The 21,590-nt window shown below is 45.1% G+C and overlaps 1 protein-coding gene across 1 annotated transcript in view; it reads left to right on the forward strand.

Annotated features, from left to right (window-relative positions):
* AGBL1 (ATP/GTP binding protein like 1) overlaps window positions 1-21,590 on the forward strand; it is an 843,984-nt gene that overhangs the window by 83,363 nt on the left and 739,031 nt on the right. The window contains exons 5-7 of the mRNA XM_018066611.1: window positions 4,991-5,199; window positions 16,042-16,207; window positions 17,730-17,797. Of these exons, the coding sequence (XP_017922100.1) occupies window positions 4,991-5,199; window positions 16,042-16,207; window positions 17,730-17,797 (443 nt within the window). The remainder of the gene's footprint in view (window positions 1-4,990; window positions 5,200-16,041; window positions 16,208-17,729; window positions 17,798-21,590) is intronic.

The raw sequence follows: 21,590 nt of genomic DNA on the forward strand, positions 1-21,590 counted from the left end.
TCAGCTTAAAATAAACCAATCCATTTCAGAAATTTAAAAAAAAAATACAGAACAGGAACTTTTTCCCCCAAGAAAATCTTAGGAGGAAGCCGTTTATGTAAACAGGCTAAAGTGCAGCTTGTCAATTTTAAAGGGGTTTGGGGGATCCTCACCTGCTCGCCCCCAAACCCTGAGCTCACCCAAAACAGCGTATGAAAGCCCACATCTTCTCCTTGCTATCTGGCCTCCCCAGGAGAAGCACTGTCTTCCCCCCAAACCTTTTGGAACTCCTGGAAATTGCTGATCCCAGCCACCCTCATTTCATTCTTTGGGTCCTCTCTGCATTGGTTCAGCTTGATGACTCTCCTCTTGTTGGGTTTTAGAGGCATGTTGACTTTTGCAAAGCTCCCGAGCCATCCCCAGAGAAAGACTGGCTGACTTAGGGTAGAGAATGGGGGAGAGGTGTAGCTGTTTTCGATGTTAGTAAACATGACAGCTTGCAGAAGATTAGCAGGAAACCATGAATAAAATCATCGGGATTTGATAAGGGATTTTTCTCACAGATAATTAAAGATTTTTTCCCTCCATATCTCCCTCCCCCTCCCCACAAAACTGGAGATGAAGGTCATGAAGATAACACATTATTTGTCTCATACTTTTAAAACAGATGAAAGACAAAAATGCTTAACCTCCCACTGCCCACGGGGCCTCTGTGCAGTGTTTTTTGCCATTCTGTCATCTTTTTAGCAGGCGATACTTTCCTTTAATGCCTCCTACTTAATCCTCAATTTTCTTTTAAACATCAGATATTGGCTAGGCTGGAACCTCATTTAGGCAGCAAAGAACTCCAGTGCTCTGTGTCCACGACCAGCCAAGAAGAGAAATATTTCTGATACAAAAGAATAATTCATTAAAGGAGGTAATGAAGGTGATTTAAACCGTCCACCACAAATATGTCACAGAGTGAATAAAGCTCATCGGTCTCAGTTCAGGGTCATGGCTAAATGAAATGTTGTGAAAAGTGAAAAAAAAGAAAGCAACTGCACAAATGGGTCAAAAAATCTCAGTGGGGCTCAGTCAAGCCTGACAGTTTAGAATTTGACAAACAAGCAAGATAAAAGGAGAATTCTATTAACATTATGAGAAAACCCTTCTGGAATAAAACACAATTTCCATGTCATTTTTTTTTTACTCATGGGCATTTACATGGTCTTAGGGAAAAATCTGACTTGGGGCTGAAACTTTGCTTATCCAATTACAGCACAAGGGAGCTCTCCCTCTCACACTCAGCCAAAAAGCATAGATTGTCTATGAACCAGTGTGAACAGTCTGGATAATGCAGAAATGTAGTGTCAGAGTGCAGAGCTGCAAGCTATGGCCCTTTATGCCTGAGAGTCAGCTGGTTAGAGTTCTACAGGGCACCTAGTTGGCAAGGGCAGAGAGAACCACAATCCAGAGAGGACCTATCCATCTACTAAGCAGGTCTGCACTAATCCACAAGTAGTTGGTTGCCTGCCAACCCTGTAGGGTGAGGAGTTTAACATGAAAACTGGAGTATGTGTGCTGTTGAGAGAAGTATCTTAGACCATTCTTCCCCCTTTGTTTCTTCAAAGAGAATTTAAGCTGTATCTTGAGAAACTGCCTTGCAATGCATGGGGCATGGGTTCGATCTCTGGTTGAGGAACTAAGATCCCACACGCTACAGGGCAACTAAGCCTCAACTACTGAGCTTTTCTGCTGCAACAATTGATCCGAAGTGCCACTACTAAGACCTTCACCAAATAAATAAATGCTAAGTCACTTCAGTTGTATCCTGTTCTTTGCTGCTGCTGCTGCTACTAAGTCGCTTCAGTCGTGCCCAACTCTTCGAGACCCCATGGACTGCAGCCTACCAGGCTCCTCCGTCCATGGGATTTTCCAGGCAAGAGTACTGGAGTGGGTTGCCATTGCCTTCTCCGATCCTACTCTTTGCGATCCTATGAACTATAGCCCTCCAGGCTCCTCTGTCCATGGAATTCTCCAGGCAAGAGTATTGGAGTGGGTTTCCACGCCCTTCTCCAGGGGATCTTCCCAACCCAGGGATTGAACCTGTGTCTCTTCCGTCTCCTGCATTGGCAGGCAAGATCTTTACCACTAGTGTCACCTGGGAAGCCAAATAAATAAATACATAAATAATATTTAAAAAAGAGAGAGAGAGAGACCATATCTTGGGAAAAGGCAGAAACCATACATCAATCAGAGGGGTCTTATGGGAGGTCTCACGCAGAGTCATTCAACTAACAACATGTACACACTTGCTATGCATCCGCCTTAAATATAGCAGGCGTGTCCGCTGAATCACTCTGTTATACAGCGATACTGTAGAACACAGGGAACTCTGCTCAGCGTGATGTGGCAGCCTGGATGGGCAGGGAGTTTGGGGAGAGTAGACACACCTATATGCATGGCTGAGTCTCTTTGCCATGTACCTAAAGCTGTCACAACATTGCTAACATTGGTAACTTTCTCTACTCCAGGGTAAAAACTTAAAGAAACTGCAGTTGTGGTGTGGGAGAGGGGAAAGGCCCTGTAAGATCTTGCTATTCCAGCTCCCTGAAGGACGTAAGGAAGCCCCATCCTCACATCCCTGCTGGGTGGACTTCCAGCCTCTGCCTGGGTATTTTTGGTGTCAGCTTGCTCGTCACCACATAAGAGTCCAGTCTCTTGTTGGGTGGCTTGACTCCAAGGAATTCCTTTCCCAGATGCAGCCAGGCCCCTGATGACATATAAACGGGCTTCCAGTCTCTTTGGGGAAAACACACAACACATCTGTTAAATGCGACAGCCTTCCCGACATTCTATCTCTCACTCAGGGTCCTTTCCTTTCCATTTGGATCGAGCCTTGTAGTTTGCTCAAATGACCATATCCCAAGCCGACTGAGACTGAAGAAAAAGGAATGGAAATCTGGTGAATCTCTCTCTTCCCTTCTTCTCTCTCCTTCACACTCAATTTTCCTTTTTCTGAACTATTTGAGAATAAGTTATAGACATTCATAATTGTGGATTTCCTAGAAACAAGAATATTCACTTACCTAAGCATAGCTTATCAAAATCCAGCAATATCCACTTACATAATGCTATGCGTGGTTGCATGCTCAGTCAGTTGTGCCCCATTCTTTGCAATCCCATGGACTATAGCCAACCAAGCTCCTCTGTCCATGGGATTTTCCCATCAAGAATATTGGAATGCGTTGCTTTCTGCATCCCCAGGGATCCTTCTCCAGGGGATCTTCCCGACCAGGGTTCAAACCCAGGTCTCCTGCACTGCAGGTGAATTCGTTACCACTGAACCTCCTGGGAAGAAACAGTGTGTAATTAAGTGTGCTAGTCGCTCAGCCTTTGTGGCCTCATGGACTCCAGACAGGCTCTTCTGTCCATGAGATTCTCCAGAAAGGAAGACTGCAGTGGGTGGCCATCCCCTTCTCCAGGGCATCTTTCTGACCCAGAACTGAACCCAGGTCTCCTGCATTGCAGGCAGATTCTTTACCGTTGAGCCAGCAGGAAAGCAGCACTGGGTTAATCTAAACACCTTATTCAGATTTTACCAACTGCTTCACTGATGCCTTATGTAGGAAAAGAAAACAATATTTTTGGTCCAGGGGTTAAATTATCATTATATACTTACATGCCATATCTTTTTTTAAAAATTATTGAAGTAGAGTTGCTTTGCTATTGTGTTGTATTGTGTCAGTTTCTGCTGTTCAGTAATATGAATCGCCTATTGTTATTCAGTTGCTCAGTCCCATCCTATTTGTGAACCCATGGACTGCAGTACACCAGGCCTCCCTGTCCTTCACCATCTCCCAGAGCTCGCTCAAACTCATGTCTATCGAGTCAGTGATGCCATCCAACCATCCCATCCTCTGTCGTCCCCTTCTCCTCCTGCCTTTGATCTTTCCCAGCATCTGGGTTTTTTCCCAGCGAGTCAGTTCTTTGCATCAGGTGGCCTAAGTGTTGGAGTTTCAGCTTCAGCATCAGTCCTTCCAATGAATATTCAGGACTGATTTTCTTTAAGATGGACTGGTTGGATCTCCTTGCTGTCCAAGGGACTGTCAAGAGTCTTCTGCCACACCACAGTTCAAAAGCATCAATTTTAACGTGCTCAGATTTCTTTATAGCCCAACTCTCACATCCATACATGACTACTGGAAAAACCATAGCTTTGAGTAAGTGGACCTTTGTTGGCAAAATAATATCTCTGCTTTTAAATATGCTGTCTCTGTTGATCATAGCTTTCCTTCCAAGGAGCAAGCGTTTTTTAATTTAATGGCTGCAGTCACCATCTGCAGTGATTTTGGAGCCCAAGAAAATGAAGTCTATCACTGTTTCCATTGTTTCCCCATCTATTTGCCATGAAGTGATGGGACTGGATGCCATGATCTCAGTTTTTTGAATGTTGAGTTTTGTTCTGTACATGTATACATATATCCCTGTGTCATGTCTTTTTGGTCTTTGTTAGCTGAATTCCTTGGTCTTTTTTTTTTTTTTTTGGCCTTTTACTACTTTGACAGTTTTGAAAAGTGTAGATCAGATATTTACAGCATATCCCTCATTTTGGGTTTGCTGATTTTCCTCGTGGTTACGTTCAGGTTATGCATTTTGGTTCAGGAATACCACAGTAGTGATACTCAACTGATGCTGTGTCTTTCTCAGGACATCTTGTCTGATGTTGACCCTGGTCACTTGATTAAGCTGATATCAGTTTCTACACTGGAAAATTAATATCATCCTTTTATGATTAATTAGTATTTTGTGGGAGGGGACGATCTCTTAGAGGAGGATATGGCAACTCACATCAGTATTCTTGCCTGGAGAATCCCATGGACAGAGGAGCCTGGTGGGCTAGAGTCCACAGGGTTGCAAAGAGTCTGACATGACTAAGAGGACTTAGCATGCACGGACACTGGACATCCTCAGGGGGGTGTGGCCAGGAGAGCCTTTGACTGATGTTGCCTTTTCCCATTGGTTTCAGAGTCTAACAGCCGCAGGGCAGTGAACAGAAGCTACGTCCCCCGTTTGCTCAGGCTGCATCAGGATTGGCACAGCCACGACACGGCCAATTCCTTCGTTCCCATCCGCCGGGCGCTTCTGCTCTGCCTCAAGCATATTGCCAAGCTCCGGTCAGGCAGGGAGGCCTTCCTGGCAGCTCAGGGCATGGAGATCCTGTTCAACACCATACAGGTAATCTGCACGGGAACTGCCTCTGTAGTTGGATGGCATCTGAAGGATGTCACTTAGGATTCACCCGTCACAGAGTTGGGGAATCTCAGTATGTTTCTTGCTTCTTGCTCTGGGTAGATGTTCTGGACTCAAATCCTTGTTCTTTCACTCACTCATGTATTGATTGACTCACTTATTTATTACATATTAGTTGGGTACACCTGGGTCGGGAAGATCCCCTGGAAAAGGGTGTGGCAACCCACTCCAGTGTTCTTGCCTGGAGAATCCCATGGACAGAGGAGCCCGACAGGCTGCAGTCCATAGGATCACACAGAATTGGACACGACTGAAGTGACTGAGCGTGCACGCACAGTGGGTACATGCTGAGCGGTGCCGGGATCAAGAGCGTTGCTTGTTTGTTCCTGGGATATAGTTGCTTTACAGCGTTAGCTTCTGCTGTACGACAGCGAATCAGCCATATGTGTACGTGTGTCCCCTTCCTCCTGAGCCTCTCTCTCATCCTCATGTTCCATTCACCTAGATTATTACAGAGCACCGAGCCAAGCCCCCTTTGCTATTCAGCAGATTCCCTCTAGCAATCTAGAGGGATTTTCTACACATGGCAAGCACGTGCTTCAGTCCCAATCTCCCAGTTCATCCCCATCCCGTGTCTGCACGTCTGCTCTCTACATCTGCATCTCTATTCCTGCCCTGAAAATAGACTCATCCGTACCATTTTTATAGATTCCACGCACATGCGTTAGTGCTGATTTTAAAGCTAGAGAACCTGGCTTCAGATCTCAGACCTCGCGCCTACTGCTGCGCAGTGACGCAGTCTCTCTGGGTTTCAACCTTCTTCCTCTTAAAAAAAAGATGAAAGTGATAAAATCTAAGTTTCTACATGGCCTGGATAAGTTAACATAGAGACGTCTCGTTTAGCAGGGTACTGCCGTGACTTCACTGCTTTATGAGGGAGAGTGTTTATTGGAACAGCGATTAGTTATTGGGACCTCACGGTGAATGTGATAGACAAGATCCTTGACCTTTGGGGGCAAATGTTCCAGCAGAGGGTCAGACACTAAGGAAGCAAATAGTTCAGTCTGCAAGATAATTTCATCTTGCTCTATGGGGTCAATAGAAGAAGGGCAGAGGTCCGCAGTGACCCTTGCATGGGCAGAGAGGTCTTCTCCTAGAGACGTCAGGTCTTTGAGTGGGTGACACCTAAGCTGAGACTTGAATTATTGAGGGAGCCTGTCATGCCAAGTTTAAGAGGAAGAACATCCCAAGCAAAGGGAGTAACACTTAGGAACGCTGTCGCTGATCTCTGCCCCAGTGGAATATGTGTCTAGGGTTTCCTGGATTTCAACCAAATAACACATTCCTTAATTTCACTTGATTAGGGCTAATGTAAGCTCCACTGTGGGCTTCCCTGGTGACTCAGATGGTAAAGAATCTATCTGCCTGAAATGCAGGAGACCTGGGTTTGATCCCTAGGTCGGAAAGAGCCCTTGAGAAGGGGCTGTCAACCCACTCCAGTATTCTTGCCTGGTGGCCTGCAGTCCCTGGGGTTGCAAAGAGTCAGACAGGACCCAGTGACCAACACACACAGGCAGGCACCATCGTGCGAGGCTGCCTATACGTTCTCCATGAATAACGCGAGTGTCTCCCAGGTACCCGTCATCTGCTCACCCACCCTCTGTTGGGGCCAAAGCAGCCGTGTTTCACACACAGTATATTCCTTTCTGTGTTCTTATTTGGACTTCCCTGGCGACTCAGTGGTCAAGAGTCTGCCTGCCAATGCAGGAGAAAGGGGGTTCAATCCCTGCATCTGGACAATTCGCTGGAGTAGGGACAATTCCCTGCTCCAATATTTTTGCCTGGGAAATTCTATGGGCAGAGGAGTCAGTCCATGGCAGGCCACCGTCCATGGAGTCACAAAAGAGTCTGACATGACTTGGCGACTAGACAATGCTTGAAAAGTGAAAATGAAAGTCATTCAGTGATGTCAAACTCTTTGCACTCCTATGGACTGTATGGAATTGCTCTAGGCCAGAATACTGGAGTGGGTATCTGTTCCCTTCTCCAAGGGATCTTTCCAACCCAGGGATTGAACCTGGGCCTCCCGCATTGCAGGCAGATTCTTTACCAGCTGAGCCACCAGGGAACTCCACAAATACTGGGGTGGGTAGCCTATCCCTTCTCCAGCGGATCTTCCCAACCCAGGAATCCAACCTGGGTTCTCCTGTGTTGCAGGCGGATTCTTTACCAGCTAAGCTACCAGGGAAGCCCAAACAATGCTTAATGTCTTCATATTATTCTCTGTACTCCCTTCATCTGTCTCATTGCTTCTCTCTGGACACCTTCCAATTTCTCTCCACCTGAGTACATCTGGGGTAATGAAGCAGTCAACCAGAGTGCCGTTTTCCAATCACGCTATCTGTAGACTCTAACCATTTTTAAAAAGCTGTTCCCCTCTAAACAATAACATAATATTGCACTGCAAGCCAATATCTAATTTTCTGTCTGCTCTCACCTCTGGGTTTCTCTCCATCATTACAGTTTTCAGAGCTTCTCAGTCATGAAATAGCTACCTTTTCCATTCTGTCCCTCTGGATGAGGAAATGCTTGAATTTTTCCAGGTTGCACCGTACTTTGTAAGCTTGTGTTCCCCAAATCTCGAATTTCTCCCAGCCCTTGTGAAACTGCCCCCTGCTTTGCTGATCTCTCACAGCCCCCTGCTCTGGCTCATGTACTGCAGCCAGCTCCTCTGCCCCTGCCCTCTGCATTTTGGACTGTTTCTCAGATCTGTGTTTTTTAAAAAAGCAAAAGAGCAGAAAAGAGAGGTGTTGATTGCAGAGGTCTTTGACACAGAGAGGGTGGAGAAGATGCAAAGTGAAGCCCAGGCATAAAAGTGGCTGTGAGCCTAGCAGCAGGCTTCTAGGAGCAGGCTTCTAGAAGTAGTTCCTCAGCAGGTCGATAAAGACCTCAACTGCTCAATTAAGCAAATTTACAACAAGCTCCCAGCCTCCAGTTACTGTTGGGACTGGAAGCAGGATGTGAGTGAGGCAGACTCCGCACTTGGTGGCCAGGTTTCTCTTGCCTGCAGAGCCTCCCAGCACCTGGACTCTGGGCTCTGAGCACAGATGCTGCTGCAGCTGTGCCGGAGTTGGGGCTTCACATCTATCCTCTCCCCTCTCCTGCCAGAGAAGGAACAGGAGCTGCAGGATGGCCAACCTTGGATCTGGGGATGTCATTCTGGCCACCATTGCGTATTATGCTGCTGCAGCTGATGGTAATAACACTGAAAATGCAGGAGACGAAGAGGAAGAAGAAGAAAATGAAGGAAGAGATGGAAGAGGCAGGCGGGGCATTGGGGGGTGGGTGGGCGTAGTGGGCTGCGGAGGGAATTTGTGTTGAATGCTTACTATAGCCCAAGACTGGTATAGCAGCTTATGCAGACTTTCTGATTTCAATATTTTTAAAGGATTTGGTGGCTCAGATAGTACAGAATCTGCCTGCAATGTGGGAGACCCGCGTTCGATCCCTGGGTCGGGAAGATTTCCCGGAGAAAGGAGTGTTAACCTACTCCAGTATTCTGCCTGGAGAATTCCATGGACAGAGGAGCCTGATGGGCTGCAGTCCATGGGATCATAAAGACTCTGACATGACCGAGTGACTAACACTACCTACCTAAAAGATTTGAAACTGATGATCTTTTTAAAATTGGGTTATAATTGCTGTACAATGTTGTGTTTTCCCCTCTCTCTTGAGCCTCCCTCCCACCCTTCCCATCTCACCCCTCTAGGTCATCACAGAGGCTGAGATGAGCTCCTTGTGCCATACAGTAACTTCCCACTAGCTCTCTGTTTTGTGCATGTTAGTGTATATATGATGGTCTTCCTCAAGAGTCCAAGCTTCTGTCCAATGCACCAGAGATTCTCCAAATTGAGTGTGATCAAAGCTGCTACATGGTGGCAAGGTCCCTCTCCTCAGAGTTTCTGATTCAGTCGGTCTGCGATGGAGCCTAGAATTTGTGTTTTTAACAAGTTCCTACGTGATGCTGCTGCTTCTGGGCTGGGGATCACACTTGGAGAACCGCTGTCCTATACCATTTTTATTGGTGTTTGTGGTGGTATTACAAGTCTACTAGGCATGAAAATGACTGAGAAAGAACTATTTTTGAGTCCTTCCCACAGCTCCTGCCCATCATAGTGTTCTTCACTTTGCTGCTGAGGTCACTGTTTGCCATGTTTCTCTCTCAATAACCCCACCTCTTTGTTTCTTGGGTCCTGCATCCTTGCACAGATTCTCTGAGCATCCTTTAAATGTTCAGAGGATCACACTGCCCATAATGCAGTGAGGCTGTGTGTAACAAACTGGGATCTTGCTGGAGCTTTGCATGAGGAAGGAGAAAGAATGCTGACAATTTGCATGTAGGGTTAAAAAAGAACCCCTGCTAGGATGCCCTGAAATAGCTTGAGATAGTTACCAACTTTGAGAAATGGGTAATTGCAGATGGAATAAACTTGTATGAGATAATCAGATTCAGGGGCCACTCAGTCTCTGGAGCCAGAACAGCTTCTGAGACCTAAAACTTTGCTATGATTGGTTGTTTGGAAGCTTAATTATATGTCATAATCACCCAGAGCACTCACTTATACACAGATAACTGGACGCCACTCCCAGAGTGTCTCATCATTAGATCTGAGCTAAGGGACAAGATTCTGCATTTCTCATAAGTATTCAGGTGATGTTAATGCTGCTGGTCTGGAACCCTCACTTTGAGAACCACAAGAGTAAGCCATGATAGCCTTTTTAAAAGCTGCAGCACTCTCTACAATAGCCAGGACATGGAAGCAGCTTAAACGTCCATCAAGAGGGAAATGGATAAAGAAGGTGCAGTACGTATTTACAGTGGGATATTGTTGTTGTTGTTCAGTTGCCAAGTCATGTCTGACTGTTCGCTCCTCCCTGGACTGCAGCATGCCACACCTCCCTGACCCTCACCATCTCCTGGAGATTTCCCAAGTTCATGTTCATTGCGTAGGTGATGCCATCCAGCCATCTCATCCTCTGAGCCTCTCTTCTCCTTCTGCCCTCAATCTTTCACAGCATCAGGGACTTTCCCAATAAGTCGTCTGTTCACATCAGACGACCGAAATACTGGAGCTTAAGCTTCAGCATTTGTCCTTCCAGTGAATATTCAGGGTTGAACTTTCTTACCATTGACTGGTTTGATCTCCTTGCTGTCCAAAGAACTTTCAGGAGTCTTCTCCAGCACCACAGTTCAAAGGAATCAGTTCTTTGATGTTCTGCCTTCTTTATGGTCCAGCTCTCACAACTGTACATGACCACTGGGGAGACGATAATCTTGACTACACGGACCTTTGTTGACAGAGTAATGTCTCTGCTTTACTCAGCCATGAAAAGAAATGAAATTGTTCATTTGTGGAAACATGGGTAGACCTAGAACCTGTTATACAGAGTGAAGTAAGTCAGAAAGGGAAAAACAAATACCATATAATAACACATACATGTGGAATCTAGAAAAAATGTTATGTGTGTGTCCTTAGTCACTCATTTATGTCCAAGTCTTTGTGGCCGCATGGAATGTTGCTGCCAGTCTCCTCTGTCCACAGAGTTTTCCAGACAAGATTAATGGGTCTAGTTGCCATTTCCTACTCCATGACATCTTCCTGACCCAGGGATCGAACCCACATCTTCTCCTTGGCAGATGGAATCTTTACCACCGCACCACCTGGGAAGCCAAAAACATGTTACAGATGAACTTCTTTGCAAAGCAGAAATAGAGACACAGACACAGAGAATAAATATATGAATTCCAAGATGGGGAAGAGGGGGGCTAGGATGAATTGGGAGACTGGGACTTGCATATATACACTACTGTGTTAGAATAGCTGCTGAGAACCTACTGTCAGCACAGGGAACTCTGCTTAATGCTCTGTGATGACCAGAGTGGGAAGGAAAGCCAAAAAGAGACGATATGTGTACACATATGTACACACTTTTCTGCACAGCAGAAACTAGCATAACATTGTAAGGCAACTGAACCCCAATAAAAATTATTTACAAAAAATAAAAAGCTGCAGTCACGGTCATGTGCTCAAGAAAGGTGAGAGGCCAAGTCTTGATTCATCAGGACCCTGTTTGTCCACAGGACTGATTTCCCAGCACTGTGGGTCTCTCAAGGGAGTGTTAGCCACTTGGGATCGGGAGCTTAATATGCTGGAGGTCAGGGTGATTGGAGCTCTTTATTCAGTAAATGTTTCCTAAACTCCTACTTTGTGAAAGGCACTGGGGTTAGGGTACATGTTCAAGGAGGTGATTAGAGTTTCCATCCTCCTCAGGAAACCTACTGTCTTACAGGGGAAATCAGGATCACTGTAATACAGGCAGCAGGTATAGTAGAGATGAGGCTTCCCAGGCGGCACTAGTGATAAAGAACCTGCCTGCCAATGCAGGAGATGCTAGAGATGTGAATTTGATCCCTGGGCCGGGAAGACCCCTTGGAGGAGGGCATGGCAACCCACTCCAATATTCTTGCCTTGAGAATCCCCATGGACAGAGGAGCCTAGTGGGTTACAGTCCATGAGATTGCAAAGAGTCAGACACGACTGAAGGGACTTAACACTCATGCCCACATGGTAGAGATGATTATTTGCAAAGTAGATTTCAACTCGTCAAGGATCAGGCTGGCTGCCACTGGAGGGGAGTACCCCAGGGCATGAGAGGAGGAGGAGTTAGGAGGGCAAGGGGAGAAGTCAGACCGTGAGAGTTGAGGCAGGAGATGCTGATGGCTTTGGCTGGTGAGAAGCATTTGTTGTTTATTCACTCAGTCCGATTGCGACCCCATGAACCATAGCCCACCAGGCTCCTCTGTCCATGGGATTTCCAACAGGCAAGAATACTGGAGTAGGTTGCCATCTCCTTCTCCAGGGCATCTTTCCAGCCCAGGGATGGAACCCGCGTCTCCTGCATTGCAGGCGGGTTCCTTACCACTGACCCACCAGGGAAGCCCAGTGAGAAGCAGATCTGGAGCTTAAAGCCAGGACCGCTTCTTCCTTGAGCGCCTCTTCCGCTAGAACATCTTATTTGGTTATTGTGAGAATTGTTTCTAAGACTCTGCCGTGAGTTAGCACGGGTCTCCTAAGATCTTTCCAGATTCTTATGAGATTTTATGATCCTAATGATGCCTCCTGGCATCCTCCTAGCTCACTTACCGAGTGTTTACTATTAGGCACTCATCTTATGTATAACTCATTTAATTCAGACACAGTCTTTATCAGAGAGGTTCTGATAGCATCTTTTCTTTACAGGGAAGGAAGCTGAAAAGAGAGGTATAGTAACTCACCAGGGTTCCGAGTTGTACAGTTAGTCCTTGTCAGCCCAGGATTTAAAAAAAATTTTTTTTTTTGGTTTGTTTTTTGTTTCAACATTAAACTTTTTTTAATGTTAGGGTATAGCCAGTTAACAATGTTGTGGTAGTTTTAGGTGAATAGCAAAGGGACTCAGCCATACATGTACATGTATCCATTCTCCCCCAAATTCCTGTTCCATCCAGGTTGTCACGTAACATTGAGCAGAGTTCCCTGTTCTCTGCAGTAGGTTATCCATTTTGAATATAGCAGTGTACATGGTCTTTCCAAACTCCCTAACTATCCCTTCTCCCCCGGCCACTATAAGTTCATTCTTTAAGTCTGTGAGTCTCTTTCTGTTTGGTAAATATGTTCATTTGTATCATTTCTTTTTAGATTCCACATATAAGGGGTGTCATACAATATTTCTCCTCTGTCTGACTTCACACAGTATGGCACTCTCTAGGTCCATCCATGAGGCTGCAAGTGGCATTATTTCATTCTTTTTATGGCTGAGAAGTACTCCATTGTGTACACGAACCACATCTTTATCCATTCCTCTGTCAATGGACATTTAGGTTGCCTCCATGTCTGGGCTATTGTGAACGGTGCTGCAGTGAACATCGGGGTGCAGTCAAGGATTTGAATTCAGACGGCCTTGCTCTGATCTGAGCTGTGTGCTATCCTCTCTTTCACTTACTTATTATGAAAGTAGGATATTTACCATCCCACAGCTGACTCAATGATATTAAACGTGAGTTGAATATTTTAAGCACTCTTGTATTTCATCATCTTTTTCAAGTAGCAGGTGGATGATTTGGAGTTATGAGAAGAGTGTGCTTATAGATGTCACCTTTGCCCCAATTCTGAGATATTTGTCCACCGAGATCCTATATCTTGGAGTCTTATCATTTGATGATACACAACACAAGTGGCTATCCTGCATTTGCAAGAGCCGGAGGGTACATGCCTGCTTAAATTTTGTGTCCTGAGCCCCTTCTTGCCTCACCTGGGTCTTGGTCATGATGCATTAAGACTAGAAAAATGTTGGCAAGAGATCTAGGCATTTCTGTTCCAACAACTTGGACTCAAGGATCACCTTTATTCTCTTCAATTAATTTTTATTGAAATATGGTTGCATTTGGAGTAGGAAATGGCAACCCACTGCAGGGTTCTTGCCCGGAAAACACCATGGATGGAGGAGCCTGGCTGGTTACAGTCCATGAGGTCACGAAGAGTTGGACACAACTGAGCATGCGTGCACACAGTTCCTTCACAGTCTTGTGTTCCTTTCTGCTGTACAACAAAGTGAGTCAGCCACACACACACATCCCTTCTTTTCTGGTTTCCTCCTCATTTAGGTCGCCTAGAGCACTGAGTAGAGCTTCCTTAGCTTCACAGTAGGTTCTCATTGGTGGTCTGTCTTATACATCGTATCAGTCCAAGGATCACCTTCAAATTCATAAATGTTTTCTCCAGAGTAGAGCAGACACCCAATATGACATTATCCCTAATGTCTAGGTTTCTGTAGACACCATCACCCAAAGTCCGTTCATGGCATAGCCTAGTCCAAGAGGGCACTTGGACTTGGCTCCATCCTTTCACTTGCTTTTCACCTGCACCATCCCACACCAAGTAAAACATTGTTTCCACCATCAGCAATAATACCAGTGACAGTCATAGACCTGGCTTCCAGAGTACTGCCAGGTTTGAGCAAGTTTCCTGGCCTGGACTTGGCTCCACATCTCCTAAGGGTGTAACTCAGAGCATTACCTCTGATCAGTCATCCACCGCACTCACCTCTCTTTATCGTCCACATTCAGTTCTCTCTCTTTCCAATCCTCATAGCTTCCACTAAGCACTTGAAACTACTTGAGCAGTCCCAGCGGTGAAGTGGGCTTCTTGGGTAACTCAGATGGTAAAGGATCCGCCTGCAATGCAGGAGACCTGGCATCGATCCCTGGGTTGGGAAGATCCCCTGGAGAAGGGGAAGGCTACTCACTTCAGTATTCTGGCCTGGAGAATTCCATGGACAGAGGAGCCTGGTGGGCTGCAGTCGCAAAGAGTTGCACTTGACTGAGTGACTAAGTCTTACTTTCGGTGATGAAATAGCCTCAACTAATTTATTTTCCATGGAAAGTGTTTCCTGCTGTTGGTTCAGGTTACCTGATTGGTATTATCTGAGCACACTGAAGAGAGATAGCATTGTTTTTTTGTTTATGATGTGGACCAATTTTAAAGTCTTTATTGAGTTTGTTACAATATTGATTTTGTTGCTTTTATGTTTTGGTTTTTTGATTGCAAGGCGTGTGGGATCTTAGCTCTGTGACCAGGGACTGAACCCACACCTTCTGCCCTGGAAGGTAAAATCTTACTCATTGGACCACTAGGGAAGTCCCAGGCATTCTTGATTGTATTAAGAACTTTCTGTTTTGAAAGTTGGCTTACTTTTATTTCACTCTGGAGTCATTTGGGTAGCTTGAATTCAAGGCTTACATTTTATTAAATTTTTTCCCTCCATGTTCCTTCCTGCGGGGCTGCCTGTAACGTGGGCCTGTAGGTGCCAGGCAGGGCATCATCGTAGACAGTCCCTGTTCTGTGGCATGTTCTAAAGCATCCTCCATATCTCCTGCTATGACTTATTGGCCTCAGAGCTTACTGGAAGCCCTTTAGGAATATCACGCTGGAGGCTTTCGTTAATCAACTCTCTCTACCAAATTCAGGAGACAAAATGTTTACTAAAAGACTGAAGAAAACGGCCATGCTTTTGCCACAGAGATCCTGACCACTCCCAACTTTCTCTCTGTCTCAGTTTAGAATACTTGTTCTTACATTTTCCGTGGTGCCTGAAAAGCAGGATCTTGTCATGTTCCATCAGTATCAAAATGTTACCTCTTGCAAACTCAATTTTTCTTTGCTTTGTCTTGCTACCAAGAGGAACCGACACTGTGGAAGTGCTTTGAGAAGAGGCATGCTATTTAATTTAGGCGCTTGGGATTCTATTACTCTTTCTTCCGATTTCATATTTTACATTTGCCTTGATATTTCCCCCTCAGATAATAGCTGAAAGAGAACAGTAAGACTTCTCTCAGTTCAGCTGCTCATTTTCTAATCTAGGGGATAATTCACAGTGACATATGGATGGTTGAAGGAAGATGCCATTTCCTTTCCTTCCCTCAGCTCTTCTAGACAATGTCTTACCTTAGGTGCAGCCTGCCTTGAGAATCTTTCAGGTGTATTTTCAGACTTAATTCACTCCAGTAATATATGAGCTGTAAAAGAGAAATAAAACTGTAGATGATAGACCGGACCAAAGCAGATTCTACGCTAGACAAAATGCTATGTTAGAATGTTCAGATTAGATGGCCTACCTTAAGGGTATTTACTGTGCATTCAGGCTGTGTGCAGTTCATTACCTAAAACACCATTGCAGCAAAGGGACTCTGCACAAGGTGGTGGTGTCTGATAGGATATTCTCTTTGTTTAGAACTGCCTGGATGACCAAAGTCTGGAGCCTGTCATCTCCATTGTTCTTCAGATCCTGAGACAATGCTACCCTAAGAGTCCGCTTCCCTTGCTCACAAGCAGCAGCGCTTACTCTTTTCCAGTCCCTGGGATCGTCACCTCTGAAGCTCCACGTGTTCTGACTGAAGGTAAATTTGTGGATATACAGATCTTCCTGTGGCTCAGTGGGGAAAAGTCTACCTGCCAATGCAGGAGAGGCGAGTGTGATTCTAGGACTGGGAAGATCCCCTGAAGGAGGAAAAGGCAACCCACTCCAGTATTGCCTGGAGAATCCCATGGACAGAGAAGTCTGGCAGACTGCAGTCCATAGGGTCACAAAGAGTCAGACACAGCTGAGTGACTAAGCACATACACACTGTGTGGGTAGTTATTCTGTACTCATTTTGCGAGCTCTAAGCTTTATGATGAATTTTTGCATTTGGATAATATTTCAGAGGAATGTGGATGAAAGTAGAATCAGTTTTTTTTTTTTTTTTGCTTTTTACAGATCAGCCATGATTATCTAATAAGCTAATTAGAGAGATGAATGAAAAGGCAAATTTTTCATAATACCAAGCTCATTAATTTTGTCCTGTATTATTAATTGTTGCCAGTTTGTATCACTGACTCGATGGACATGAGTTTGAGTAGGCTCCAGGAGTTGGTGATGAACAGGGAAGCCTGGCATGCTGCGGTCCATGGGGTCACAAAGAGTCAGACACGACTGAGTGACTGAACTGAACTGAACTGATGGAATGACTGTATAGTCATCTCAGCTGATTAAAAAAAAAAAATCTATTTCCAGTCCTATGATGGAGTCCCTCCATTGTACAGACTGGTTCTGGAATGAATTTTCCCTAAGGATGGAATTGAAAGCAAACTTTTGCTGTTTACCAAACCTTTTGCTATTTACCACCCCACAGTAGTCATGTTAGAATACTTGACAGTGTGATTGTCCAAGTCCAAGAAGATTTTGTTGTCAGAAGATTCTAGTGGTTTTCAACTTTGTCCTCTTTGCAGGGAACAGATTTTCGGTAGGCATCATCTTGTTGCAATGATACTGGATGCTTGCTTTGGACTTCTGTTTTAAACAAGTTCCTTCGTACTAAAATTAGGGAGTCAATCAAAGTGCTGTCGACATTACAGCAGCTTTGACATGTATGTGATCACTAAACTCTGGCCATGTTAGTTGCATAACTACTTCTATATCAGGTGGAGGAAGCCAGAATGGTCCACGTGCCTGCTAAGTCACTCAATCGTGTCCAGATCTTTGTGACTCCATGAACTGTAGCCTGCAAAGCTCCTATTCCCATGGGGTTCTCCATGCAAGAATACTGGAGTGGGCTGCCATTTCCTCCTCCAGGGGATCTTCCCAACTCTGGGCCTGAACCTGCGTCTCCTGCTTTGCAGGCACATATTTTACTGCTTGAGCCGTCTGGGAAGCCACGTGTCATTTTATTCTGCACTTGCTTTGCATTCAGTGTGGGGCAGCACTTTAGACTTCATGAGATAGTGCTCTTGTGTGCCTATATTTGCACTAATTACACATTCAATAATCGCTAGCCTGTGTTGAGGTCTTGTGCACTTAATAGCCTCCTAGTTGTAAGAAAAAGTACTAACCATTGTGTTCTAAGAATTGCAACCCACCTCTGTTTTTTCTCCCCCACTTAGAAGATTATGAAGATGACAGTGAGGAAGAAGAGGACAAAGACTCAGACTCTGAAGATGTGAAAGAGGAAGTAGGTACACTTGCCCTTGATTCAGATGCTCTCCACATTCACAATTCTCAAAGGAAAATGCCCTTTTCTATGTTCAGCTGAACCCAGAGTAAATTTTGTTTTTTTTGAACCCAGAGTAAATTTTAAGGACACACTTTTGTGCTTCCCTGGTAGCTCAGCTGGTGAAGAATCTGCCTGCAATGCAGGAGATCCCGGTTTGATTCCTGGGTCGGGAAGATCCCCTGGGAGAATGGATAGGCTACCCACTCCAGTATTTTGGGGCATGCCTGGTGGCTCAGCTGGTACAGAATCCACCTGCAATGTGGGAGACCTGAGTTCAATCCCTGGGTTGGGAAGATCCCCTGGAGAGGGAAACGGCTACCCACTCCAGTATTCTGGCCTGGAGAATTCCACAGACTGGGTAGTCCAGGGGGTCGCAAAGCGTCGACACGACTGAGAAACTTTCACTTCGCTCTTCCACTCCGGGGCCCCAAAGATACCGATGCTCTGTTAATGACTGCGACTGTTGTCATTTTCATCTTGGTAGGTCCTGTACAATCTTATTGTCACATCAGAGGCTGTCCATTATGAGGCACCAGTATTCCATCAGGATGAGCCTCAGGTAGACACTCCTGGTTGGTGTATTTAATAAGTGTGAACGGCATTCAGGCAGAGACCACGGAAAGATTTCCTAGGAAACTTTTTCTGGTAGCTCTCCAGTATCTTTGTAAGTTAGCCTTTCCTACTCACTCTGTACACACAGGACCACTGTGTTGTGCAACTCCATTCACCTTGGAGTCGATGTGAACTGTATTCCTTTGGGTTGTATTGTGAACATCCTAACCAGTAGGAGAGTAATGCCTGTCGGTCTCTATTACTGCTAACCTGTGCTATAGAGTGGAGGCCAGCAAACTTTCTATGAGAGGTCAAATGATCGTTGCTCTAGGCTTCATGGACGGTTCAGTCTCTGTTGCAAGGACTCAGCTTTGCTGTTGTAGCACAAAGGCAGCTGTAGACAGATGTGCAAACAGTAGGGACAGTGGGGCACAGTCTACTGACTGCATTTCTAGAAAAGACTTTCTGAACGCTGGCACTGTGGGCATTCGACCAGATAATTCTTAGTTGTGGTGGCTTGTCTTGTGCATTGTAGGGTGTTTAGTAGGATCCCTGACCTCAGTGCACAAGCTGCTGGTGACACCCACCACTTTGACCCCAGTCATGAACAAAACTGTCCCTTGTGGTTTACTCACTAGATCGTGTCCGACTCTTGGCGACCCCATGGACTGTGGCCCTCAGAGCTCCCCTGGGATTCTCCGGGCAAGAACACTGGAATGAGTTGTCATTTCCTTCTCCAGGGGATCTTCCTGACCTAGGGATCAGGATCAAACCTGAGTCTCCTGTATTCTCGAGTCACCCGAGAAGCCCAAAACTGTCTCTAGGACTTGCCACCTATCTCTGGGCGGGGGCGGGGATCACTGTGGTTGAGAACTACTGCTCTAGAAAAATGATAATTCATCTATGAGTTATAATCATATCTCCATTTCTGTTGGTGGCTATGAACAAGTTCCTTCAAGTCACAGTTCCTTAATTTTGACACTGGGGAAGTAAGACTGAAAAGCATGCGCTAGCTTTTATGACCTTCCTGGAGATGAAGTCTGAGTTTAAAAATCTGTCTATCGGTCTGTTTATCGCCTATCATCTGTATGTGTCTATCTATCTCATATCTCTTTATGTACCTACCTATATGTCTGTCATCTATATTTGTTGATATATCTATCATTTACCTACCTTTCTATTATGTATATGTCTATTTACCTGTCTCATATGTATCTGTCTATCAACCTACCTACCTACCTATCATCTCTATCTGTAGTTCTATGTATTTCACCTTTATCTATCTATATATTTATCTACCTACCTGTCTATCATCTATATGTCAATTTATATATCTCACATCTACCTACCTATCTATATCTGTCTATCTAGCTCACCTGTATCTATCTGTTCATCTATCTAGCCATCCATCATTCCATCCTCCTCTCTCCCTTCTCTTCCACCTACATATCTACCTAGAGAGAAAGGGACTTTTTGCATTCTCTATCATAATAATCACCCACCTTGCTATTAGTAGTACAAGACATAGAGGGTCTACCTCTTAGCGAGGTCTCTAGCTTAAGGCTGTTACTGATATTGTGGTGTGCTCAGGGTTTTGCTGATGAACAGAATCATTTTTGAAGTCATCAGAAGCAAATTGGCTCTTTGCTGTGGCTTGCCAGTGCAGGCCTATGGAGAACTTGCTGAATTATTTTGAATAATACTGTCCTGCTGCAGTCATTCATCAATGCCACTTTCCCTCCCCTCTTGCGGGCTCTTTGATAACTGAATGGTTGATGTGGAGCGTCGGTAATCTCTTGTGTCTGATATGAACGGACAAGTTGCAGGCTGGTGCCTGACTTCACACAGCGTGGGGTTGTGGGGTGGGGAGCTCTCAGACCATCTCCCTGCCCCCACCCCTGGCTCTGCAGATGATGGTGGGTTGGGATGGAGTGGAATCTAAACAAATAAATAAATCCAGCTGGAAAGGAAGCATAAGACAAATGAGTGAGGCCCTGGAAATAATTCATCAAGATCCTTCAAGCCAAGGAGAAGGTGAGAAGTTAGTGTGTGAGCATGCATTGTAGAGAAACAGAGGGACAGTGGAGTAAGGGCTTGATTCTGGGGGTGTTGCAAGGACTGGTGCCCCAGCAAACTTGTTTTCCCCAGGAGAAGCCAGCAGCATTTTCTCCTAGATATGTGGCCAAGCCTTCCCAGGTGATGCTAGTGGTAAAGAACCTGCCTGCCAATGCAGGAGACATTAAGAGATGCGGGTTTGATCCCTGGGTCAGGAAGATCTCCTAGAGGAGGAAATGGCAACCCACTCCAGTATTCTTGTCTGGAGGATCCCTTGGACAGAAGAGCCTGGAGGGCTATGGTCCATAGGGTCGAAAAGAGTCAAACATGAGTGAAGGGACACAGCAGCAGCAGCATATGGGCAAGAAACCAAGAGTATTTATTTCTGGTCAGAGAAGTAACCCAGGCCTTTAATTTATGGCCTTTTCATTTGAAAAATCTTAGTTGCTAATCGGGAGAAGTCTGTTAGAAAGAATTATTAAAAGGAACTTCTTACATCTGTAAAGGGTCTTGAGTGTGGATAGTCAGATGCTATTCTTTGGTTGAAAAGTGTCATCATAAGAAAGGAGAAACTTACAATGAATATCAACTGGGAGTGGGCCATGATTTTTTCTTCATGAAAATAAACATTAGATTTAGATAGACCCTGGAGAAGAAGATGAACAGAGTGAATTCAGGCTCTTCCTTCCTTTTTTTTCCTCCTCTTAAACTTTTTATTTCTTTCAGATATTTTCTTGGATAGGATTCATGTGTGCAGCAGCATGCTAAGTTCTTAGGGATGATATTATACAAAAACAAATGAGACAGTTTTTATCTTCAACGAAATCAGTCTGGTCAACTTGGGGACTGTCTCTGCCAGAGTTCAAATTAGTCCCTTCAGAAGGGTGTTGAACTCAAATCGAATACTGGCCAAAGTCAGTATTAGAAAGGTCCAGTCTGAGGAAGAAGGACCTTATCTGGGTTGTATGGGTTTCAGAATCCCTAAATGATGAAGCTTGTCTGGGTTGCTGTGAGTGCAGAGAAGTTGGTCTAGTGATAAATAAATATAAATGGTATTTATAAAATATGGAAGGAGTTGACAACCTGCCTGAATACCTGGAGATGCAGAGGTCAAGATTCAATTTTTAAAGACCAGAAGGGGTCT

The sequence above is a fragment of the Capra hircus genome, chromosome 21, assembly GCF_001704415.2.
Source record: "Capra hircus breed San Clemente chromosome 21, ASM170441v1, whole genome shotgun sequence".
NCBI classification, from domain to species: domain Eukaryota; kingdom Metazoa; phylum Chordata; class Mammalia; order Artiodactyla; family Bovidae; genus Capra; species Capra hircus.